Source organism: Carcharodon carcharias, chromosome 18 (genome assembly GCF_017639515.1).
Source record: "Carcharodon carcharias isolate sCarCar2 chromosome 18, sCarCar2.pri, whole genome shotgun sequence".
Lineage (NCBI taxonomy): Eukaryota > Metazoa > Chordata > Chondrichthyes > Lamniformes > Lamnidae > Carcharodon > Carcharodon carcharias.
In genome coordinates this window covers 58143192-58170064 of record NC_054484.1, presented here as the reverse complement: position 1 = coordinate 58170064, position 26873 = coordinate 58143192, and the positions used below count along the sequence as shown (strand labels likewise).

Below are 26873 nucleotides of genomic sequence, written 5' to 3'. Positions count from 1 at the left end.
TTACAACTTTGATACTTGAGGTTTATCGCCTGAGGGAATTTCTAAGAGCCAAGAATGAATCAAGGTGCGTGGAGAGCTGCAGTAGATTCACACTGTGCAACTACAGCCAGGTCGGTTTGGAAAGCGGCGCTTGAGGTTTCAGTCCGTCTTCTGAATCCTAACAGAAAGTTAGTGTGCGTGTTGGAGAGATGACTAACGGAGCAAACCAGAGCCTGGACTTTTACTGCGGCTCCGACCCACCCAAAGCCGTGGATATTTTAAAGAGTAAGTAAACAAATTGGTTCGAATTCAGTCTTTGCCGGCATAATCCACGAAGAATGGGGTTTGTGAATGAGCAATTGAGAAAGAAAATGAAGATCCTGCTAACTCCTCCAGTTCTCAGTCTGGGTGTCGGCACTTCAACTGCCGATGTAAAGCGGATTGGGAATTCGCACAGAGTACAGCAGCAAAGAGCCGGGTCCTGGGCTGAAGTCTGAGGGATGTGAAGCCGGCGGCCGAGCCGATGCGTCCCCCGCCTCAGTGAACACTGGATGCCGCAGGCGGCACGGACTGAGGAGCGGGGTTGATGGACAGGATGGGAGTGGACCGTTCTGGGGCTGCAGTGAGAAAAAGCCCCACGGGCTTTCTGAGCTAACAGACACTGCTAACTTCTCGGTCTCTTCCCTGAAGTAACCACTTTCTCTTCTCTAAGACGGGAATGTAGCTGCTGCTGAACTTTGCTCCACTGGCACAAGTAAATCCACCCAGTCAGCCGGCAGTAACATCGTCTATGGTTCTATGGTTTACCATTTTAGTTTGAAGAGTTCAGGACCAGCTCTTTTCCTTCCTTTTCAGATTTTTGTATGTAGATGAACCCTTAACCTGTCTATCGCAGCATTTGCTAAAGTTTACTGCAGTTTATACAGCAGGTGAAGGGTTAACTAAGCTCCTCCATGTTGTCAGTATTGTATCTCACAGTTCTTTAAATGATGCCATAATTATATGGTTAGGATTCGTTTACAATGGTAATGTCAGTATGAGGTGGTTTTGTTTGGCACCCTGATGGAATGAGACGCCTGGAGGATGCAGTCTTGCTTTGCTTCCCTCTGGGTCTAAGGTCTTGTGGTTCAGTAAACAGTGCCCTATCTCTGAGCCAGAAGCCTGTTCCAGGCTTTGTTGGCTGTGGAAGGAGTCCTAATGACATGGCTTAAACAGGTTAATAATTGGCCTGTTAATCCTTCCCCACTATTCCCCAAAGGGGAAAATAGTGTATGAAGAATATGAACTTTGGGGCTAGTTTGGACCTTATACTAACATATGAAATGGGAGCAGAAGTAAACCATTCGGCCCATTGAGCCTCCTCAGCTGTTCAGTAAGATCATGGCTGATCTGATTGTATTACTAATTCCACATTCCCATCTACCCTGATAAATTTTGATTCCCTTGCCTAACAAGAATCTATCCACCTCTGTCTTCAAGATATTCAATGACCCCCATCTCCACTGCCTTCTGAGGCAGAGAGATCCAAAGTCACAAACCCTCTGGGAGAAAAGAATCCTCCTTACCTCTGTTCTAAAAGGGTGCCCTCTAATTTACAATAATGCCCCCTAGTTCTGGACTTACCCACAAGAGGAAACACCATTTCTGCATCGACCTTGTCAAGACCTTTTGGGATCTTATATACTTCAATCAAGTCACCCTTCACTCTTCCAAATTCCAGTGGAAACAGGCCCAGTCTGTCCAACCTTTCCTCATAAAACAACCCACTCATTCCAGATATCAATCTAGTAAATCTGCTCTGAACCGCCTCTAATGCGTTAACATCCTTCATTAAATAAGGAGACCAAAACTGCACACAGTATTCGAGATGTGGTCTCACCAATGCCCTGTAAGACTGAAGCATAATATCCTTACATTTAGTTCAATACCTGTCGTAATGAAGGATAACATTCCATTAACCTTCTTAATTACTTGTTGTACCTGCATATTAATGTATTGTGACATGCACGCCTAGAATACCTAGATCCCTCTGCACCTTGGAATTCTGCAGTTGTTCTCCATTTAAGTAATACCCTGCTTTTTTATTCTTCCTGCCAAAGTGAACAACTTCACATTTTCCCATATTGTACTCCATCTGCCAGATTTTTGCCCACTCACTCAACTTATCTATATCTGTCTGCAACCTCCTTATGTCCTCTTCACAACATACTTTCTTACTTATCTTTGCGTCATCTGCAAATTTAGCTACCATGCCTTCACTGCCCTCATCTAAATCATTGATATAAATTGTAAAAAGTTGAGCCCCCAGTACAGATCCCTGCAGGACATCCTGCCAATCAGAAAATTATCCATTTATGCATACTCTCTGTTTTCTCCCAGCCAGCCAATCTTCTATCCATGTTAATGTGATACCTGCTACATCATGAGCTTTTATTTTCCGCAAAAACCTTTGATGTGGCACTTTATCGAATGCCTTCTGGAAATCCAAGTATAGCACATCTACAGACTCCCCTTCATCCATGGCACGAGATACTCCTTCAAAGAACATCAATAAATTGGTTAAACATGATTTCCCTTTCATGAAACCATGCTGACTCTTCCCAATTACCTTGTGTTTCTCTAACTGCCCAGCTATAACCTCCTTAATGATCAATTCTGGTGCCTTCCCCATGACAGACATCAGGCTAACTGGCCAAGAGTTTCCTGTTTTCTACCTCCCTCCCTTCTTGAATAGAAGGGTTATATTTCCTACATTCCAGTCTGATGGAACCCTTCCAGAATCTAGTGATTTTTGGAAAATTAACATCAACACGACTACCACCTCATTAGCCACATCTCTTAAGACTCTCGGATGAAGTCCAACAGGACTCGGAGACTTGTCCACCTGCAGCTCCATCAGTTTGCTCAGTGCTGCTTCCCTAGTGATTGTAATATCACCAAGTTCCCCTCTCCCTTCCACCTTTTGATTTAGGCTACTACTGGAGTGTTTTTTGTATCCTCTGTCGTGAAGACAAAAGCAAAATATTTGTCTGTTTCCTTATTATCTACTTCTAACTCCCCACTGTCACTCTCTAGAGGACCAATACTCACTTCTTACTGTTTCCTTTGTAAATACCTGTAGAAACTCATGCTATCCATTTTTATGTTTTTAGCTCGCTTCCTCTCATACTCTAATTTCTTTCTCCTGATTAAACTTTTAGTCATTCTCTGCTGTTCTTTATATTCTGAGCAATCATCTTTGCGCAGTTACATGATTTTTCCTTAAGTTTGATGCTTTCCTTAACTTCGTTATGGCTCCTCACCTTAGAAGTATATTCTAGAAGGAATATAATTGTTCTGAATATTCTGAAATATCCCCTTAATTGTCTGCCACTGCTTCTCTATTGATCTATCCTCTAGCCTAGTATCTCAGTTCACTTCAGCTAGCTCAGCTCTCATGCCCACATATTTTCCCATATTTAAGTTTAAAATGCTAGTCTTGGACCCACACTTTTCTCTTTCAAACTAGATGTAAAATTCAATCATACTGTGGTTGCTGCTACCTAGCGGTGCCTTTACTCTCAGGTCATGTATTAATCCTGGTCTGACAGCATCTGGGGAGAAAGAAACAGAGTTAATGTTTCGAGTCCATATTACCCTTCTTCAGAGCTAAAAAGAAGTAGAAATGTGATTAAATTTATACTGCTAAGGTGGGGGCGGTGGAGTAGGTGAAGCTGGATAGGAGACCAGTAATAGGTAGGAGCTAAGGAGAGATTGACAAAGATGTCTTGGATAAAAAGACAAAGGGAGTGTTATGGTAGTGGTAATTGCTAATGAAGGTGCTGATAGTGGCATAAGGGTAAGAAAGCAGAATGTGTTAACAGTAGAACAAGGGTCAGCACTCTGTGAAAGAACAACATGGAACAAGTAACAGATGGCCCTTTTGGAGGTGGGATCAGGGGACGGTGGTTGGGGAAAAAAGGATAGAAAAAGGGATGTAAAAGGGGGATAAAAGGGGGATAAAATAATGAATAAATGAATAAAAATAAAAATAAGTAGATTAAAAAATAAATTTTAAAAAGGGATTAAAAAAGGGGTGAAGATAGGGGAGAGAGTTCATGGTCTGAAGTTGTTGAACTCAATGTTAAGTCCAGAAAGCTGTAAAGTGCCTAATCGGAAGATGAAGTGCTGTTCCTCCAATTTGCATTGAGCTTCACTGCAACATTGCAGCAGACCAAGGTCAGACATGTGGGCATGAGAACAGGATGACGTGTTGAAATGGCAAGCGACAGGAAGGTCTGGATCATGCTTGCAAACAGACCAAAGGTGTTCCACAAAGCGGTCACCCAATCTGCGTTTGGTCTCCCCAGTGTAGAGGAGACAGCATTGGGAGCAGCGGATGCAGTAGACCAAACTGAAGCAGGTGGAAGGGAAGCGCGACTTCACCTGAAAGGAGTGTTGGGCCCTTGGACAGTGAGGAGGGAGGAGATGAAGGGACAGGTGTTGCACCTTCTGCAATTATATGGGAATGTGCTGTGGGATGAGGTTTTAGGGGTGATGGAGGAGTGTACCAGCATGTCCCAAGGGAATGGCCCCTACAGAATGCTGACAGTAGGGTTGGGAGGGGAAGATGTGTTTGATGGTGGCATCATGCTGGAGTTGGTGGAAATGGCGGAGGATGATCCTTTGAATGTGGAGGCTGGTGGGGTAAAAAGTGAAGACAAGGGGGTCCCTATCATGGTTCCGGGGGAGAGGGGAAGGTATGACAGCAGAGGCATGGGAGATGGGTCAGACATGGTCAAGAGCCCTCTGAACCACAGTGGGTGGGAAACCTTGGTTAAGGAGGAAGGAAGACATGTCAGAAGCACTGTTTTGGAAAGTGGCATCAATCACAACAGATGCAATGGAGGCGAACGAACTGAGAGAATGGATGAGTCCTTACAGGAAGCAGAGTGTGAGGAGCTGTAGTCGAGGTAGCTGTGTGAGTCAGTGGGCTTGTAATGAATACTCGTGGACAGTTTATCACCAGAAATTGAGACAGAGAGGTCAAGGAAGGGAAGGGAAGTGTCGGAGATGGACCATGTGAAGGTGATAGAGGGGTGGAAATTGGAAGCAAGATTGATAAATTTTTCCACGTTCAGACGAGAGCATGAAGCGGCACCGAAACAGTGATCGATGTACCAAAAAAAGTTGTGGAGGGGGCCTAAGTAGGACTGGAACAAGGAATGTTCCACATACCCCATAGACAGGCATAACTGGGACCCATGTGAGTACCCAGAGCCACACCTTTTATTTGGAGGATAAGTTTAAGGAGAAATTGCTCAGTGAGAGAACAAGTTCAGCTAGACAGAGTGTGGTGGTGGATCGGGATTGTGGATGGCAAATTCCATCTGGAAAACTCATTGAGATGGGGGCATAAGGGGATAAAACTGAGTCCTTTGTTAAGCACAGATCGTTCAGCGTCAGAGTGGGGAAGGTCAGAGAGTTTTGTGAATACACGTCAAATTAGTTTAAATTAGTTTTTAAAATTAATTGCATTTTTTTTGTAACTGCTTGTAAAATAAATATTGCTTCCAGCATTGATGCCCCCAAATTTGCATCACCTGGTTGAAAAAAAACTGCTAAAGCCTTTGGAGCACCTTTTTTGACTAACAAATAATTAGGAAAAACTTAAGAACCACAGCAAGAAAATATTGCTTTCAAAATAAACAAAGCAAATTGCACTGTGAGTGAAGGCCTCTAATTTAAAGGGTTAGTAGGCAATAAGTGTTTCAACATATGTCCAATCTGCTCCTTTACACAATTCCATAATTCTGAGTTCTATATACAGTCACTGATCAGCTCACTGCTTCAGTTGTTCTGCAAAATAATATCAAGTGGGCTTCTTGGCAGGCTATATTATTATCAGAAATATTTCAACCACATCCCGAATAGAGCATTGCTGTGCTAACACAATTGCTGCCAGTGGTTACACATCACCAGGAAATGTGGTTTCTATTAATTTTGAATTAAATAGAAGGAGTCTGTCTTTTTCATTAGAAGGGGTGAAAATCAAACATGCACTTATGTAACAGTTATCTGATCTGAAAGTAATTCATACAATGAATTACCTTTTTTGAGTGCACTGATGATTGCTATCTGGTTGTGATATGGAGTGTTCATTTTGATACTATCAGGTTTTCCTAAATATATTGTTCACTTAAATATTTGAGAATAAAATCTTAGCATCACAAAAATAATAAATAAACAATGATAAAAAAGATAACTTATATTTGTATAGTGCCTTCAAGGTAATAAAACATGACATCGAGTCACATAAGGAGATATTAGTGAGATGACCGAAAGCTTGGTCAAAGAGGTAGGCTTTAAGGAGGAAAGAGAAGCAGAGAGGCAGAGAGGTGGAGGGAGGGAATTGTGGAACTAAGGACCCAGGTAGCTGAAGGTAATTAGATGAGCACAGTAGGGTTGTGGAGTTGGAGGAGATTACAGAGATAGGGGTAGGCAAGGCCATGGACGGATTTGAAGGGTGAGAATGTTAAAGTCAACACGTTGTCTGACCGGAAGCCAATGTAAGTCAGTGAGCATATGGTTAGAACGGGACTTGGTGTGAACTAAGATATGGGCAGCAGAGTTTTGGATGACCTCAAATTTACAGAGGGTAGAATGTATGTGAGACCAGCCAGGAGTGCATTGGAATAGTCAAGACTAGAGGTAACAAAGGCATGAATGGAAGTATGAGGGTCAGATAAGCTGAGAAAGAACACCAAAAGTAACTAGATATACTCAACAACATAAATATTAACAAATATATTGAACATTTACCAAAGGAGCTAATGCATATTGCGTTCTTCTTCAATGAATCACATAGCTTACAGGACAAAACAAACTCCCTGAAACAGTGCAGGATTCTCTTTGGAAAATGAGATGCCAATAATACAGCATTACAGAACCATTCACTGGACACTCAGGAAATCTCTTGATTTCCCACTTGGCAGTCCACTCAGTTTGCTTCCTTTCCACTGCCTCACCCCAAGCCTTCCTTTTGATGCTAGTATCTTCTTGAGCACAAATGCAAATAAATATTATCAATACATTTAGGAAATTGTTTGTTAAAGTGACATTAGAGATAGCTCATTTAAATAACCAACATTGTTTCTTTCCACAGATTTAAATATGCCAACTATCATCTTATACAGTGTTCTCACTCTAATGACTGTTATTGCAAATCTTGTGCATTTTGAGGAAGTTATCTATCTGATAAGAAAAGTCCCTGCTACAAACAGGAGAGCAACTATTATGTGGGTCAGCGCGGCTGCACCTGTAAGTACACTTTAAGATATTTAGCAGAGAAATTCTTACTCTTCCTGTTCTTCAGAAATTGTCTTCAATTTTCCATAAAATTTCAAAAATCTCTCCTTTTCTATCTTGTTAGACTCCTTGATTTCACCCAAGAGTTTTGAAATTGAAAAGGTACATGGTAGCATAATTGTATTGACGTAAATTGGAATTAAGAATATAAGAACATAAGAACTAGGAGCAGGAGTAGGCAATTCAGCCCCTCGAGCCTGCCCCGCCATTCAATACGATCATGGTTGATCTAATTTCGGCTTCAACTCCAATTTCCCACCCTCTCCCCATAACCTTTCAAGCCGTTAATAATTAAAGATCTGTCTATCTCCTCCTTAAATTTATTCAGTGTCCCGGCATCCACTGCACTCTGAGGTAGTGAATTCCACAGATTCACGACCCCTTGAGAAAAGTAATTCCTCCTCATCTCTGATTTCAATCTACCACCCCTTAGCCTAAAACTATGGCCTCTCACTCCACAAGGGGAAACATCCACTCCACATCTACTTTGTCTATCCCCTTTAGCATCTTATATGCCTCAATTAGATCTCCTCTCATCCTTCTAAAGTCTAGCGGGTATAGGCCTAAACTGCTCAATCTCTCCTCATAAGGCAAGCCCCGCATCTCTTGAATCAATCTAGTGAACCTCCTCTGAACCACCTCCAATGCAACTACATCCTTCCTCAAGTAAGGGGACCAAGACTGTGCACAGTACTCCAGGTGCGGTCTCACCAATGCCTTGCACAGTTGCAACAACACTTCCCTATTTTTATACTCTATTCCTTTAGCAATAAATTCCAAAATTCCATTTGTCTCCCTTATTACCTGCTGTACCTGCATAGTAGCTTTCAGCAATTCGTGCACGAGGACACCCAGATCTCTCTGCACTGAAACATTCTGAAGTTTTTCTACATTTAAATAATAAGTTGCCTTTTTAATCTTCTGACCAAATGGATAACCTCACAGTTATCCACGTTAAACCCCAGCTGCCAAATTTTGGCCCATTCTCCTAATCTGTCCATATCCATTTGTAAATTTCTTATTTCTTCATTGCATCTTACTTTCCCACCTTTTTTGGTGTCATCTGCAAATTTGGCTATAGTGCCTTCTATCTCTGAATCCAAGTCATTAATATAGATTGTAAATAGTTGGGGCCCAAGGACAAACCCTGTGGCACCCCACTAGTTACAGCTTGCCATCCAGAAAAAGACCCATTTATCCTGACTCTCTGCTTTCTGTTGGTTAGCCAATCCTCTATCCAAGCTAATATATTACCCCTAACTCCATGTGATCTTATCCTATGTATTAATCTTTTGTGCAGCACCTTATCAAAGGCCTTCTGGAAGACCAGATATACTACATCTACAGGATCCTCATTATCCACTTTGCTTGTCACATTCTCAAAGAACTCTCGCAAATTAGCCAGACACGATTTACTTTGCATAAAACCATGCTGACTCTGATGGATTGCATTTTGACTTTCCAAATGCCCCATTACTACTTCCTTAATAACGGATTCCAAAAATTTCCCAACGACAGACGTTAAACTAACTGTTCCATAGTTTTCTACTTTCTGCCTCCCCCCCTTTTTGAATAAGGGTGTTATATTAACATTTTTCCAATCCACTGGAACCTTTCTAGAATCCAGGGAATTTTGGAATGTTATAGCCAATGCATCCGTTATCTCCGCTGCCACTTCCTTTAAGACCCTGGGATGTAGGCCATTAGGTCCTGGGGACTTGTCACCCTTTAATCCCAATAGTTTGCTCAGTATTTTTTCTCTAATGATGGTGATAGTTCTAAGTTCCTCCTTCTTTATACCCTCTGCACTACCTGTTACTATTCGGGTGGTACTAGTGTCCTCCACCGTGAAAACTGAGGCAAAATATTGATTAAGCGTCTCTGCCATTTCTGCGATCCCCACTATTAACTCCCCAGTCTCATCTTCCAAGGGATCAACATTCACTTTAGCTACTCTCTTTCCTTTTATATAATTGTAGAAGCTTTTGCTATCAGTTTTCACATTTTGCGTTAGTTTTCTTTCATAATTTACCTTTGCTCTTTATATTTTTTTTTTAGTAACCCTTTGTTGATCTTTAAAAGTTTCCCAATCTTCCAGCCTGCCACTGACCTTTGCAATTCGGTACACCTTAGTTTTTGCCTTTATGTTATCTTTAACTTCCTTGCTTAGCTTTGAATGCCTTTCCCCCCCTCTTACCATCTCCCTTCCTCTTTGGGAGGAATTGAATATCTCCTTCAATATCTGCTGCTTGAATTCTGATTCAAACCTGTGATGCCAAAATTTCTGAGGAATAACAGCATTTTGTTTTGTCTGAAATTCATTCCTCTCCCTTCACCAATTTTAGCAAATTATTAACACATCTATTTTAAGCAGGTAACACCTGCACTAAATAAAAGGATAGAGAAATTTTAAACAAGTGTGTTATTTGTATACATGTTATAATTCTTTGGTGTCATTTCAGGAGCTCCCTCTTGTCATGCCCTTCACAGAAGTGCTCCATGTAGTACTTTAAGTATCTGAAAATAATAAGCAAGTGTAAGTCTGAATAACAACATAATTCCTATATTTTAAAGTTAATAGATGAGCTCAAGATTTAAAATTTGACAAAACAGCCAAAATCAATGTGCCTTAGACACCATTAGATATTTTCATACCCACAAATGCCAATTCAGGAAATTGCTGAATTTTTATACAGACCTTTAGGAAACCCTGTTTTACAACATTTAAGAACGCTAAGTTTTAAAATGTTAAAAAGTAACAGTGGCTTTATATTTTTGTTTCAGGTGATAGCGTCTACATCTTGTGTTGGGATGTGGATTCCTCTAGCATCAATGATCACAGATTTGACAACAGCAGTGTATGTATTTCTTTTGGGTGCTTTGATTCTCCTAGTATACATCAATTTTTAATTTTCTGCATTAAAGTGGAAATGCCTTGAAATTACATACTGTCAACAGAAAAAAATCAAGAGCCCCTCAAACATATTTTAGTACAAAAATAAATTATTTTCATGATCATTGGAGATGGAATTGTATAACACCTGTTTCCATCCTGCCTCTGATAAAGTACAAAACAAAAAAAAAACACAGAGCTACCAATAAATATGCAACTGTCTCACTTTACAATGTCTAAGATGAAATGAGAATGCTGATGAATATAATTGCCATTCACGTAGTTTCTTCATTATGAGCTACACCATAATGGTTAATAGATTCAGGAATAAGTTGGTGAAACATATCTTTGTGAAGTTATTTTTAATCTGAAGTAGCTAATTTCACAATCTTGTTCTATGGGTGAGGGCCATGTTCAAAGGTATATGTTTGGAGATGGGGTCACAAGTTTATAGACCTGATTCTCCAACCCATGCTTCTTACAATTATATATCCCTATTTGAAGTGCAGGATCATAAAATTATCCCTCAGGTGACAACAGTGGCATAATATTGATAGCAAAACACTTATTTCAACTCATTTTCTTTTCCTGGATTCTGCCAATCAAACAGACAACCTGTTCCCAGATATATGCTACAGCTGCTCTGGACCAGCTGCTAATAAGAGTATAATAGTAAGTTAGTGATGAGTATCATTCCAATTTCCCCCCTAACCTGAGGATAACAATTGGTTTCTGCTTGGCATAGCCTGACAATAAAATGAATGAAATCAACATCTCAACTGAATTCAGAAATCACAGGTGCATATCTACATCCCATCACATTGTGGACATTCACCGTTATGCCTACTTTACCTATTTTGTTTTCAATAACATAGCTCTGACTTGTCTTGACAAGGGAGCTTTACAGTTTTGATAAGGTGTAATTAATTTCTTGTCTTAATTAATATTAGAGGTAGTAACACCTGCAGCAATAATAGGGAAGACACCTCCCAAAGAGCTCACAATCCACTGCACCAATCTGAGTGGAACAGAACTTCAGAGAGTTTTTTTTTAATTCACTGTTACCAAGTTTCCTTCAACTAGACATTTTGTAGCATGAGACGTATACCCGGCCTTCAGTGTTAATTTCAGTGGGAGAACAGCAGGAACCTCCAGATAAATGGTGTGAGTGTCCAAAGAAATTCATGGTGATGGTAACTGAAAGACATTTTAAAACATTCAAGATTATAAATCTATGAAGAGTACCAAGTCATATAAGTGAACTATATTTTGTAGGATAAATTTCTTGAATTATTTTGATATTATTTCTCTAGGTATTTTGCAATTGTTATCCATAAATTCCAGCGAATGATGATAGAAGAATTTGGAGGCGATGAGGCCTTCCTGAAACATTTTCACGATACTCCTGTCAAGATTAGTACGGGGCCCTGTTGTTGCTGCTGTCTATGTTTGCCTTTTACAAAGATTTCAAGGTGAGCATAGGCTTGTTTGAGAAAACATGTTTGTTAAACTATCATCTGTTATTCCTGAAACTGACACATAGAGAATGGAGATGACAGGGGTCTTGCCCACAGGTTGGAGAGCCAGCGAGAGCCCAAGTCGTCCCTCTTATGGAAGATCTACCGTATTAAGTGCCACTCAGACACTTAACTGGGCAGCAGTGGGCCTTTCCCACGATCAAAGACCCTGGGGTCAGAAGTCCCATCTGACAAAAGCTGATGGCCAATCAGATGCCAACAGCTCTATTGAATGACAGGGCCACTAGGAAAGCAGTGGCTGCTGTCAGTACAACACCCACCCAATACCTACCATCGTTGCTGGATCGCAGGCCACAGGTGAGTGATGGCAGGAGGGGAATCATTGGGTAGGAGTCACAAGGGGGACAAGGCTTGGCAGGAAGAGTAGAGGGCAGCCCCTTTTTGATGTTGGGTTCCTCGGTACTAAGTGCATTTGAACAAGGGGACCTCACCCCACCACACCCCTGCCCCACTACTGGAGGCCATTGAATTCCACACATCCTGTATATTTTGAGTTATTGAGTTAGAGTTGGTAAGGGATATAAGTGACTGGCTGACAAATGTTTAATCAGTTTAGTTAGGGATCATAATCCAACCTGCAATGATGGGATGCGGCTGTGCTCTCTTTGCTAACTCTTCTGGTTCTGATGTAAGGCAAAATGATATTAACCCAGTCCCTTGATGGTCCAGAAACAAAAACTTCTGATAATCAGTACCTAATTTTAATTTCAGGAGTTGAAAATAGGAATAGGTCATTCAGCCCTTCAAGCCTATTCTGCCATTTGGTTAGATTATGGCTAATATGTATCAGAACTCCATTTACCTAACTTGATTTTATATCGCTTAATACCCTTACCTAACAAAAATCTATTAATCTCAATTTTGAAATTTTCATTTGACCCAGCTTCACACTATTTTGGGTGAGCGTTCCAAATTTTGGCTGCTTATTGTAAATGGAAATGTCACACTGATATTATATTTGGGGGTGAAGACATTTTAGGGCTTTGTTAATGGAATCTTTACTCTGCTTCTAGTCTATAGTTTATTTGACCATGGAATACCTTATCCTGAGTGCAAAGAGTGGACAAGAGTTTGTCATGTTATGTGTGCTCTGCCTGAATACTGATGCTTTATCCTGAACCGTTTTCTTGGCAGTTTTTTGTCAGTGGTGGTTTGCTATTGCCTTCCACTCTCAGGGGTAGGGTGAGGATGTAAGTTTCAATTGTACTTCATTTGGAATGGGAATTGAACCTGTGCTGTTAGCACAGTTCTAAACCACATGCTAGCCATTGAGCTAACTGAGCTAAGCAGGCCCTGTCCCCACCTCCCCCCTCCATTGGAAATATATGTATTTAATAAAATTGATAATAAACATAGATGAAGGCAGACCAATGTAAAGTTCTTTGGTAATTCTATAAATATATTAAGATACCGTAGTATTTCTCTTGTTTAAAAAATCCTGAAATTTATTTCCACTCCCAGTTCCTTTTTTAAACAAAGTTACTTTTATTGAAATGCGGCTCTGAGAGTGTTGGCAGCCTTTGACTTCTTACTGAAGTAGTAATTTCTCACATATGGGTGTAGATATTGAGTATTAGTGTGATATGCATGCAAGGATAAAATCACAGCAACGCTTGATCCTGTCCTCACCTAATATTCACATACCATTTCTTTCCAGGAGGAATCACTGAATATCAATCAAGAATCAAAATCTTACCTTCATTTTGCTTTTTCTAGCTCAGACATTAATACTATGATATAAATATCCCACCAGCTTGCTAGTGAGACAAGTTAATGCCTGGTTTGAACATTTAGTTCCCAGACATACTATTTTATTATATCTATAAGTCATGTAATGGAGCTCCTCGATGCTCTAATATACAATGCTATGAACTTGTCAATGTAGGTTCTTCTGTCACAGTACTCTGCCTTGGTGGGCTCCTGATAATAGCCAAGATATGTGTACTGTTGGTTCCCAACTGATTTCAATCATGTAGGCATCACAGTAGCTGCTTTAGTTTGTTTTATTTCCAGAAGGTTTCTGACCTGGTTGACACTCTCTCATTTCAAAGAATATAATGTAGGGGATTTAAGAATATAAAATAACTAATAACAACTGAAGGGAGTAAGCATGTAAAATCTTGTTGGCATTAATAATTAATTGGTAAATGAGCACAAGTGATTGTAACAATATGTAGTGAATATAGATAATATATATAAATATTTATGTTATATATTATATATAAATATATATGTTATATATAACATATATACTTATGTATATGTATATATTGTTACCCTTTATTCTGGCAGTAGGTTTGCAAAAATACAATAATTAGATTGGTACTTTGAATTTGAGTATCTGAACTTAATACACAACAAAAAAATCTCATGGCCCTTTATAGAGTGTAAGTTTGTTAACTTGTTAGGTTAAATATATTAAAAGTGAATGGAAGACCTATATTTGACATTTTAAACTGTTGCCTAAGTATGTTAATGTCTGCTTCTTTCCTTTTAGGCGCCTGATGTTTATGCTGAAATTGGGAACATTTCAGCTCGCTTTCTTACGGCCAGTCCTAATGATCTTAACATTAGTCCTTTGGGTGAATGGGACATTCAGTCTGGATGATGTATGTTCTTTTTTTCCCTGTTGAGCTAGATGCTAATAGTTGAATAGGATAGATAAAAATATTGGTGATAAGTTGACAAATTTTAATATGAGGATGGAAATTGACACATTTTGCCCCTTTTCTGAGCTGCTGTTTAAGCAGTTCATTTTTTAATATTTCATGTTCTAAGTTAACGTAATGCTGTAATTCTTTCTTTAAAATACACACCATTATTTCTCAGTGCCTCTGCAGTGTAATGTTCAGTGAGGATGATTAAAGAGAGTGACTGTAGAGAGTGTTCTGAAGAGGGGATTGTGCTGACAGAATACTGGCTTGGAACTCTAAACTCTCAACTTCATTGTGCCACATAATGGAATGTTGTCCAATGCTTAGCAGTTTGTGTTCAAAGATGTTGTCCATATAACTGTATGATGGGTTACCAATCTCCACTAGTATCAATGGTTAGGTACTAATGGAGCCCAGTCACTACTCGACTGGTGGCACTAAGTGCGGTAGTGGGCGGGAAAAGGAACATTTACCAACCGGCCACAATGGTGGCTTTTCATGCCGTATGGTCCCAATCCTGTCTCATTAATCATGCACTTCCAAGAAACACACCGTTTCAATGGCAGGCGGGCAGGCAGGCTCTGATTCATCCGCCATGCCGTCACCTCGCCACTTCATCATGTTGGGCGCCATATTTAAAGTGCAGCCACGCGCACACCTCTCAGTGGTTCCAGCCCAAGAGTGCTGCAAAGAAGACAGACAAAAATACTGCAGTCCTCTGGTTTAATGATGCATCCCTCAAGTGCCTTTTGGATGCAGTGGAGGCCCGTTGTGATGTCCTTTACCCCTGCTCTGGCTGCAGGAAGGGCAGCAACATTACCAATCCAGCATGGGAGGTGGTGGCAAAGGTGGTCAGTGCCAATGCCTTGCAAAAGAGGATAGCCACCCAGTGCCGCAAGAGGATGAATGATCTTTTCTGCTCCACCAGGGAAAGTCACTCTTCTCATCACTCTCAACTCACACACTCACAAACCCATCACACATCCATGAGGATCTCACTCACTGCCAGTTCAAGGAACATCACCATTCACTCTCTCTCACACACCTTAATTGTCCTCCTCCCATCCAGTGGACCACTCACCATCCACACATGCCAGGCATACTTATCATCTGACCTGGCAGGCATCCCACTTACACTCTCTCCATCTGTAATCATGCAGGACAAGTTGGCACACAAGAGGGAGAGGTCGCAGACTGGTGGAGGAATGCCCAACATCACGGTCCTCACCGACTGTGAAAATTGAATCATCCAACTGGCCAACAAGGCTCTGGACATTTCCTGTGCTGATGGTGAGGTCAGTGGTGCTCTACCAACTGAGGATCCAGCAGTGCAACATCCATCAGAAAACCATGCTATGAGTGATGTTTCCTGTTTCGCAGATCACTGCCATGTGCTAATTATCTCTCCTTGTTTTCGTAGACACATCTGTGAAACAGCCATGGGGGCCCACGACCCATAGCCTCCAATCAAGCCCCAAAGACATCTCAAAAGAAGAATCTGAAGGCACCCTCATTGAAGACCCATCACAGCGCTGATCCACACCCTCCACCAGCACAGAGATACACACCTCACTGAGAGTTAGTAATAGAGTAGCCTCGGATTGCAATCTGGCAAGCACATTGTACTGTCTGATCCACAGCAGGTGGAGGCAGGAACTTCCCAGATTTCTGGCACTCGGAGGACTGCTGGAGACCAGAAATTTCCTGAGTCCGAGTCAGATGACGAGCCTCTGGACTTGGTCATATCACACATGCTGCAGCAGCAAAAGCAAGCTCGGGAACGTCAGGAAGGGATGTCCGCTGCACTCCTCAGATTGCAAGGCACATTGGAGGACTCTGTCTACCTTCAATCTGAGGTGATAGTGCCAGCATGCCACTGCATCGAGGTCAACACTGGTAGAAAGGCGGCCACCATGGCAACCTTTGTCCAGGACATCAGTCCTGCACTGCTGCATGGGCTGAACTCCATCGCTGACAGCATAGCTGGCTTCCAACAGTGCAAAGTGAGAGGGGTGCAGGCCAGCTCGATCTCACTCCAGCTTACACTTCTCCTCAAGGAATCGGCCAGGGGCCCTCCGGCACTGATAGGGAGGAGGATCAGCAGGTATACACCTTGGGGCCATCCACCCAGGTGACTCTGGAAGCGTGTAGCCCATCCAAATCCCTTCTTCCCGTGACCCCAGCAGTTCCAACTCCACAGGCCAAGGAGGGTGCCACTGCCATACAGCAGGACCCCAAAAGCAGGCCGGCGGGGGTCCTCCAGGTCTCGGCCCTCCAGAGGACACCCATCAAGGTCATCACAGACAGGGTGTAGCAGTCAGCTACTATGGATGTCAGGGGAGCACCAATATATAGCAGCAGAGTTAGGAAGGTTGAGAAGATGTAACTCTTTTGGAGTGTTGCACAGCCTGGGCATGGGTGTTAATCACTTGTACGTACTGTTCACTATTTTAAATAAACTCTCGAGAATGTCTCCCTGCCTATGGCTCCTTGTTTTGATAAGCCGTGTTCGTGTCACTCAGATGTGAAACCTTGGCTCCTGCACAAGATAAAGGCAGGTGTTCCAGTCCAGGACCTCTTCCCTGTGCTTTGTGCAGCCTTCAGACCAAAGTGATGGTCTGGCGTCACACTCACTGGATGCATTGGTAATGCCTGCACCTCGATGGTGCTTGTTAATGCTGCCAGACTGTAGTGGGGAGGTGTCACAGAGTTCCGTCATTCTCCCTGTGTGCTCTCAGCATCTTTGAGGTGGGGCTGGCTCCCATCTCATCAGCATCTGTGACCGGTGATACTATGCTCCTGAAGGGATCAGGTGCTGAAGGCTGACAATGGATCAAGTACATTTAAAGTTTCACGGCTGCGTCTCCATGATATGACTCTCATCACAGAGCGCAAGCTAGCTGCCCTCAGATTTATGGATTGTCCTCACTGCATGTCATCATCATCCTCCACGAATCTGTCAGATATGAGGGCCTCCCGAGCACACTTGCCTCATCTGGCCAGTGTAATAGCCTCATCAATTGTCATCTTCACCTTTGAGGACCTCTTCACCCTCATATCACCAAGGTCCTTGTCATCGGAGGAGACCTCCAGCTCCTCTATCTCCTCGTCGGCCAGCTCCTCTCCCGATTGCAGCGCTAGGTTGCAAAGGGCACAGCAGACGACAACGTGACACCTGCTGTGGACTATATTGCAGGGCTCCACCAGACCGGTCCAGGCACCGGAACCTCATTTCAGCATCCCGATGGTCTGCTCCACCAAGGTGCGAGCTGCAGCATGAGCCTTGTTATACCTTCTCTCTGCTGCAGTCTGCAGCCGCCACACAGGTGTCATCAGCCACATCCCCTGCAGGAGCCTTTGTCCCTGACGAACCATCCTTGCAATCTCTGTGGACCCGGGAAGACATCAGGGATCTGAGACCAACTGAGAATGTAGGAGTCGTGGACACTCCCTGGGAACCATGCACAGACCTGCTGGATGTGTTTGTGGTGGTCGCACACCAGCTGAACATTCAGTGAATGGAAGCCCTTGTGCTTGACATACTTGGCTGGTTGTTGCCACAGAGATCTGAGTGCCACGTGAGTGCAGTCCATGGCACCCTGCACCTATGGAAAACCTGAGATCTGGGCAAATCCCAGCATTCTTACATCCTGGCTTTCCGCTCCCAGGCGAAATGCACAAAGTTGTGCACCTTCGCGAATATGGTGTCCAGGACCTCCTGGATGTACTTGTGGTGGAGGCTTGCAATATAACATAAAGGTCAACCCATGGAGCCACTGGCTTAAAAATTGAGCACCGTGTTCACTTTTACGGCCACTGGCCGTGGGTGCCCTCCATGTCCCCGTAGCACCAAATCCTGCAGTAGCTGGTAGATGTGACTGACTAGTTCCCTAGACATGTGCAGACTTCGGGACACTAGTTCTTGGTCAACTGCAGGAAAGAAAGGCGGTATCTATAAACCCTGGTTCTAGCTAGGCATTGACCAGCGATGGCTCTCTGTGGCTCTTCAGCGGTGTGTGCGGGAGTCCCAGCCGTCCCTTCTTCCTGAGGGTTTTGCTTCTGCCTCTGCCCAGCCAGGTGTCTCCTTCACCCCCTTCCCCTTCTGCCATGAGGTATATAGCTAGGTCACCAGGGTCCATGCCCTGTGTATTCCTCCTGCAGGATGAAAGAGAGAGACACTTGGATGTTCTAAGAACCTCTCTTGGTTAAGTCTGAAGGCCCCCTTAATGCATCCCAGGGAATGCTGGCTAACACTTGGATGGCCAGAATTTAAAGTGCTGCATTGCTGTTCGAGAGCCCACCCAAGTCCGCCCCACTCCACTTACCGATTGGTGGAAGCTTTGTCCACAGGACTTCATGCTGTGCTCTCAGCTCAGGTGCAGACAATCTCCTAACCCACACTGCAAGGCTGCACTGTTAGTTTGAATCATGGGGGAGACTGGTCCAAACCGGGATGATGACCAAGCAAGGGGCTGTGTGCGACTCCACCAGTGAATGCTCCATGACCAGCTTTAGCAAGGAGATTGTACAACTTGCTCAGTCATCCAGTTTTTCTCCAATCTATTAAAATGCTCATCAGTTTGCAGTCTGTGCCCGAGGGGCGGAAAGCTCTGGAACACTTGGTGGCAATTTCATGTCACCATATTGTTTGAGTGGGCAGATAAGCTAGAGGCCGGACTCCAAACATGTCAATGTGGCTGCGTCTGGACTGTCTCAGCTGTGGAGGAATGGTCACTTTATACAATATTGTGTGGCTGCTTCCCTCCCCCCACCCTGCATGTGCTTGTGCACTACCATCAACCGCAGTACCGCATTTGCCACACCTATCCAACAAGTTTTCTCAACCGCAGGGCATCCCATGCCCCCTCCCCCAAGTCGCCTCAGCCGCAGTGTAGCCTTTGCCTGCGCCCTCCAAGTCACCTCAACCACAGTGCAGCTCTTGCCCTGCACCACCCCCCATCAATTTACCTCAACCGCAGGGAAGCCCTGGCCTGACACCGTACTGTCAGCCAGCCGGGATAAAGTGACTTGCCTGTGCCCTCACCTGACTGCGCAATCTTGAAGTCTAAAAGGCAACCCTCGCGAGTACTGTGCAACGTTATTGTGCACTCACCTCTGAATTCCCCTCAAAGTGCACGCCTTATATATGCTGTTGTGAAAAACGGTGATGTGCTCAGATGGTCCAGCGTGGGGGCTGATTCTGGCGAGCTGGGCTTACAATGACATGCAGATATATTGCAATGAGTTTCCCAACATCCTATGGTGGGAAATGCGGCCTGCCATCGATGGACACAGCGGACAATTGCAAACTGGTTTCACCACATTGTAAAACCAATTTTTGGCCTTCCCACCATATTGTCCGCTCACACTGCCAAACATGCCTGAAGCCAGTAGGCACGAAAAATTCCACCCAATAAAGGGACCCACTTACCTAGCTATATTACGCTTGATTAATTACAAATAAAAACAATTTATGGTATCGAGTTAGATGTATTTTCAAAGACATAATAATTTATGATTTCTTATTTTACAGCTTTCTCCAAGTGGACCTGCAATATGGATTAACACTTCCCTTGGTGTGTCCACAATAGTTGCACTATGGCCAATTGGGATTGTCTTTCAAAAAGTCAAAGTTGAACTTAAAAATCAGAAGATAATCCCCAAATTCACCCTTTATCAGGTAAGATTGGATTCTGCACCTTGCAGCTATTAAAAAAACACTATATATTCTCTTTAAAAAAGAACAAATGTTAGGTACCAGGTTGGTTTGAACCTTATTGGACATAATGTATGTCCTATTGATGAGGAAAATAAATTAAGCTACACAACATTAACTTTTTTTAAAACTTGTATAAAACAATAAAAGTGCTACTGTTACTGCTTCCTTTCTACTCTTTTCATTTTGAAAATACGTTATTCGTATGCAGGCACATGTTTCCTATGGACAGAAACAAATAATCTTATATAAAAACAAAAAAAACCCAAAAAAACTGTGGATGCTGGAAATCCAAAACAAAAACAGAATTACCTGGAAAATCTCAGCAGGTCTGGCAGCATCGGCGGAGAAGAAAAGAGTTGACGTTTCGAGTCCTCATGATCCTTCAACAGAACTGGGTGAATCCAAGGAGAGGGGTGAAATATAAGCTGGTTTAAGGTGGGGGTGTTGGGTGGGGGGAGAGAAGTGGAGGTGGGGTGTAGTTGTAGGGACAAGCAAGCAGTGATAGGAGCAGATAATCAAAAGATGTCACAGACAAGCGAACAAAAGAACACAGAGGTGTTGAAGTTGGTGATATTATCTAAACGAATGTGCTAATTAAGAATGGATGGTAGGGCACTCAAGGTATAGCTCTAGTGGGGGTGGGGGGGGGCATAAAAGATTTAAAAATAATGGAAATAGGTGGGAAAAGAAAAATCTACATAAATTATTGGAAAAAACAAAAGGAAGGGGGAAGAAACAGAAAGGGGGTGGGGATAGAGGAGGGAGCTCAAGACCTTAAGTTGTTGAATTCAATATTCAGTCCGAAAGGCTGTAAAGTGCCTAGTCGGAAGATGAGGTGCTGTTCCTCCAGTTTGCATTGGGCTTCACTGGAACAATGCAGCAAGCCAAGGACAGACATGTGGGCAAGAGAGCAGGGTGGAGTGTTAAAATGGTAAGCGACATGAAGGTTTGGGTCATTCTTGCGGACAGACTGCAGGTGTTCTGCAAAGCGGTCGCCCAGTTTACGTTTGGTCTCTCCAATGTAGAGGCGACCGCATTGGGAGCAACGAATGCAGTAGACTAAGTTGGGGGAAATGCAAGTGAAATGCTGCTTCACTTGAAAGGAGTGTTTGGGCCCTTGGACGGTGAGGAGAGAGGAAGTGAAGGGGCAGGTGTTACATCTTTTGCGTGGGCATGGGGAGGTGCCATAGGTGGGGGTTGAGGAGTTGGGGGTCTTGGAGGAGTGGACCAGGGTGTCCCGGAGGGAACGATCCCTATGGAATGCAGCCAGGGGGGGTGAAGGGAAGATGTGTTTGGTGGTGGCATCATGCTGGAGTTGGCGGAAATGGCGGACGATGATCCTTCGAATGCGGAGGCTGGTGGGGTGATAAGTGAGGACAAGGGGGACCCTATCATGTTTCTGGGAGGGAGGAGAAGGCATGAGGGCGGATGCGCGGGAGATGGGCTGGACTGGACATGGTTGAGGGCCCTGTCAACGACCGTGGGTGGAAAACCTCGGTTAAGGAAAAAGGAGGACATGTCAGACGAACTGTTTTTGAAGGTAGCATCATCAGAACAGATGCAACAGAGGCGAAGGAACTGAGAGAATGGGATGGAGGCCTTACAGGAAGTGGGGTGTGAGGAGCTGTAGTCGAGGTAGCTGTGGGAGTCGGTAGGCTTGTAATGGATATTGGTGGACAGTCTATCACCAGAGATTGAGACAGAGAGGTCAAGGAAGGGAAGGGAAGTGTCAGAGATGGACCATGTGAAAATGATGGAGGGGTGGAGATTGGAAGCAAAATTAATAAATTTTTCCAAGTCCCGACGAGAGCATGAAGCAGCACCGAAGTAATCATCAATGTACTGAAGAAAGAATTATGGAAGGGGGCTGGAGTAGGACTGGAACAAGGAATGTTCCACATATCCCATAAAGAGACAGGCATAGCTGGGGCCCATGCGGGTACCAATAGCCATACCTTTTATTTGGAGGAAGTGTGAGGAGTTGAAGGAGAAATTGTTCAGTGTGAGAACAAGTTCAGCCAGACGGAGGAGAGTAGTGGTAGATGGGGATTGTTCGGGCCTCTGTTCGAGGAAGAAGCTAAGGGCCCTCAGACCATCCTGGTGGGGGATGGAGGTGTAGAGGGATTGGACGTCCATGGTGAAGAGGAAGTGGTTGGGGCCAGGGAATTGGAAATTGTTGATGTGACGTAAGGTGTCAGAGGAATCACGGATGTAGGTGGGAAGGGACTGGACAAGGGGAGAGAGAAGGGAGTCAAGATAACGAGAAATGAGTTCCGTGGGGCAGGAACAGGCTGATACGATCGGTCTGCCGGAACAGTCCTGTTTGTGGATTTTGGGTAGGAGGTAGAAGCGGGCTGTCCGAGGTTGGGCGACTATCAGGTTGGAAGCTGTGGGAGGAAGATCTCCAGAGGAGATGAAGTCAGTGACAGTCCTGGGAACGGAGGCTGAGCGTCAACTCGCAGACACTTCCTCCTACCTCACCCTGGACCATGACCCCACCACTGAACATCAAGCCATTGTTCCCAGGACTGTCACTGACTTCATCTCCTCTGGAGATCTTCCTCCCACAGCTTCCAACCTGATAGTCGCCCAACCTCGGACAGCCCGCTTCTACCTCCTACCCAAAATCCACAAACAGGACTGTTCCGGCAGACCGATCGTGTCAGCTTGCTCCTGCCCCACGGAACTCATTTCTCGTTATCTTGACTCCCTTCTTTCTCCCCTTGTCCAGTCCCTTCCCACCTACAACCGTGATTCCTCTGACACCTTACGTCACATCAATAATTTCCAGTTCCCTGGCCCCAACCGCTTCCTCTTCACCATGGATGTCCAATCCCTCTACACCTCCATCCCCCACCAGGATGTTCTGAGGGCCCTTAGCTTCTTCCTCGAACAGAGGCCCGAACAATCCCCATCCATCACTACTCTCCGTCTGGCTGAACTTGTTCTCACACTGAACAATTTCTCCTTCAACTCCTCTCACTTCCTCCAAATAAAAGGTGTGGCTATGGGTACCCGCATGGACCCCAGCTATGCCTGTCTCTTTATGGGATATGTGGAACATTCCTTGTTCCAGTCCTACTCCGGCCCCCTTCCATAATTCTTTCTCCGGTACATCGATGATTACTTCGATGCTGCTTCATGCTCTCGTCGGGACTTGGAAAAATTTATTAATTTTGCTTCCAATCTCCACCCCTCCATCATTTTCACATGGTCCATCTCTGACACTTCCCTTCCCTTCCTTGACCTCTCTGTCTCAATCTCTGGTGATAGACTGTCCACCAATATCCATTACAAGCCTACCGACTCCCACAGCTACCTTGACTACAGGTCCTTACACCCCGCTTCCTGTAAGGACTCCATCCCATTCTCTCAGTTCATTCGCCTCCGTTGCATCTGTTCTGATGATGCTACCTTCAAAAACAGTTCCTCTGACATGTCCTCCTTCTTCCTTAACCGAGGTTTTCCACCCGCGGTCGTTGACAGGGCCCTCAACCGTGTCCGGCCCATCTCCTGCACATCCGCCCTCATGCTTCTCCTCCCTCCCAGAAACATGATAGGGTCCCCCTTGTCCTGATTTATCACCCCACCAGCCTCCGCATTCAAAGGATCATCGTCCGCCATTTCCGCCAACTCCAGCATGATGCCACCACCAAACACATCTTCCCTTCACCCCCCCGGCTGCATTCCATAGGGATCGTTCCCTCCGGGACACCCTGGTCCACTCCTCCAAGACCCCCAACTCCTCAACCCCCACCTATGGCACCTCCCCATGCCCACGCAAAAGATGTAACACCTGCCCCTTCACTTCCTCTCTCCTCACCGTCCAAGGGCCCAAACACTCCTTTCAAGTGAAGCAGCATTTCACTTGCATTTCCCCCAACTTAGTCTACTGCATTCATTGCTCCTAATGCGGTCTCCTCTACATTGGAGAGACCAAACGTAAACTGGGCGACCGCTTTGCAGAACACCTGCAGTCTGTCCGCAAGAATGACCCAAACCTCCATGTCGCTTACCATTTTAACACTCCACCCTGCTCTCTTGCCCACATGTCTGTCCTTGGCTTGCTGCATTGTTCCAGTGAAGCCCAGCGCAAACTGGAGGAACAGCACCTCATCTTCCGACTAGGCACTTTACAGCCTTTCGGACTGAATATTGAATTCAACAACTTTAGGTCTCGAGCTCCCTCCTCCATCCCCACCCCCTTTCTGTTTCTTCCCCCTTCCTTTTGTTTTTTTTTCCAACAATTTATATAGATTTTTCTTTTCCCACCTGTTTTCATTACTTTTAAATCTTTTATGCCCCCCCACCCCCACTAGAGGTATACCTTGAGTGCCCTACCATCCAATCTTAATTAGCACATTTGTTTAGATAATATCACCAACTTCAACACCTCTGTGTTCTTTTGTTCGCTTGTCTGTGACATCTTTTGATTATCTGCTCCTATCACTGCTTGCTTGTCCCTACAACCACACCCCCCTCCACTTCTCTCCCCCCCCCCACCAACACCCCCCCCCCCCCCACCGCACACACCTCAAACCAGCTTATATTTCACCCCTCTCCTTAGATTCACCCAATTCTGTTGAAGGGTCATGAGGACTCGAAACTTCAACTCTTTTCTTCTCCGCCGATGCTGCCAGACCTGCTGAGTTTTTCCAGGTAATTCTGTTTTTGTTATGAATAACCTTATGTTTGGCATGAATGGGATTGCGACCAAATCGGATAATAATTACTGCTAACCTCTCATCTTTATAGAGGTTATATAGGCTGCCCGCCATGTTCTACTGTGCACTGCTAAAGGAAAATAGCACACTGGCAGACCATGACAGTAGTGTTGAAAGTAGTGTTAGAAGTGTTGAAGTATTTACATAACCATCAGTATGATTCTTGATTAAGCATTTATTTGTATTGTTCAAAAATAATAGTCAAAATCTTAAACTTTCTTTAACTGAGGCTTTTATGAAATTTTATGTTGTAAAAATCCATACATCCTCTTTTACTACCTTGATGTGGAAATACCCAGTCCTACCCAGGGAACTGAAGACACAAGGGGCAGGATTTTTGGATTGTCAGGCGGGCATGGTGGGCAGGCCTGGGAACAGCTGGTAAAATTGGATCACACCAAAACTGAGGGGTTGGGAAATACACCACCACTTATAAAGGGGGAAATCAAAATCAAAGTCTGTTTACGGACGGGTGGGGAGAGGAGAAATTAGGGCTGTTTGAATTAACCCACCCTCCTGCCATAACAGCCAGCATGGACTCAGTGGGCTGAATGGTCTCCTGTGTAATGATTTGATGACTCTAAGTTAAAAGGAATTTTCTTTGTAAGTTTTTTATTTGCCATCTGTGAATTAAAGAAGCCTAACGATTCATATCTGGTCTTCTCACCAAATGCTTCAGTTTATCTTTTAAAAGACTGGTGAAGTATGCAAGTGCTAAGAAGACAGTGTGCAGTGTAAATCACATGGTGATCCTATTGCTGAAGTAGATATTATGCACTCGCTTCAACTTAAATCACTCCATCTGTTTACATGATTGACCAATATTGTTGAACCCAAGAGATTATTTAAGGCAGCCTGAAACCTGTAACAATCACTCTGTTTGCCTGAATTAGTTTTATTAACCAGATAATTAATTGATCAGTATGAAAAGTCATATAATCAACTTCAAGAAATTACCATTTGTCAAAGCCTACCTTGAAGGCTCTATTCCCATGGTTTATGTTATACTTGGTGATTTTGATTTTTTTTTTTGTACAGATTTCATTCATTCTTACTCAACTGCAAGCTGCCATTATCAACATTACAGCATTGGCAGGTGGTATCGCCTGTGCACCTCCATTTTCACCCACAGCCAGAGCAGCATGTATGTTGTTTAGATAAGATTTTATTTTAAATCTATTATACACCATATTTTGTCAAAAAAAATACCTTTTGGATTTAAATTTGAGGAATGTGCCACAAAAGCATAAAAGAAATGTTTCCAATCCTCCATGTTGGGGGTTATCATTAGCCCTGTTACACAGAAATCCATCACTTTCCACCAAGTCAAGAAAGAATTCTGCATGACAGAATTTCTTTACTACCTGGTCAAGGAAAGAACATGTAGGTTTCTTATTACTTGTCAAGATTGTTTAAGTGATATCAGACAGATGTACAGCATGATCTTTACTGGTCCTGTGCATTCCCATAACCCTAAGCGGTTCAGTGTGGTTGGAATAAAAGTACATAATTATAAATGGACAGGGTAATTTGACTTTGTTCATGGTACATCCTGCTTAAAAGTGGGAATGTAAAACTTATTTTACATATTCACTGTGCAAATAATTTTTTTCACCGGTGCAGTGCCTTTCTAGTAGCCTTAACATGAGTTAGAAATAGGGAATAGGGCTGTAACTCTGTAGCCTATTCTCCAACTTGTGCTCACCACTGACAATCCTCCGCCCTGCCAGCAGGAGCAGCGGAAAATTGCCCTAAGAATTATATATACTTTTTCTCAAATGGCCTATTGTAATTAATAGAGATCTTTTGCCCAATTAGTCATTCAACTTACTAATTACAGTTCAATCTTTTCCAGACATGAACCAGCAGCTTCTCATAATGGAGATGTTTATCATCACTTTGTTATCGCGAGTTTACTACAGGAGGAAATACAACTTACAAGAAATTGATGAAATGCAACCCACAGTCAAAACACAAGATGACCAAAGCGTCTTGAATAGTACCTCTCGAATACCATAA

At 43.7% G+C, this 26873-nt stretch overlaps 1 protein-coding gene across 1 annotated transcript; it reads left to right on the top strand.

Moving 5' to 3' along the window:
• The first annotated feature begins 188 nt into the window (after nucleotides 1-188).
• Nucleotides 189-26873, top strand: slc51a (solute carrier family 51 subunit alpha). Its single transcript, XM_041210893.1, has 8 exons — nucleotides 189-264; nucleotides 7124-7278; nucleotides 10111-10184; nucleotides 11533-11691; nucleotides 14255-14366; nucleotides 19945-20091; nucleotides 25893-25998; nucleotides 26710-26873. The coding sequence occupies exons 1-8, from the start codon at nucleotides 189-191 to the stop codon at nucleotides 26871-26873; spliced, it is 993 nt and encodes a 330-aa protein (XP_041066827.1).

Excerpts from the sequence above, each read along its gene's own strand:
- slc51a (XM_041210893.1), top strand. The coding sequence starts at position 189 with ATGACTAACGGAGCAAACCAGAGCCTGGACTTTTACTGCGGCTCCGAC. Across the intron at positions 7,279-10,110 it reads GGGTCAGCGCGGCTGCACCT|GTGATAGCGTCTACATCTTG; the intron begins GTAAGTACACTT and ends TTTTTGTTTCAG. Across the intron at positions 25,999-26,709 it reads ACCCACAGCCAGAGCAGCAT|ACATGAACCAGCAGCTTCTC; the intron begins GTATGTTGTTTA and ends AATCTTTTCCAG.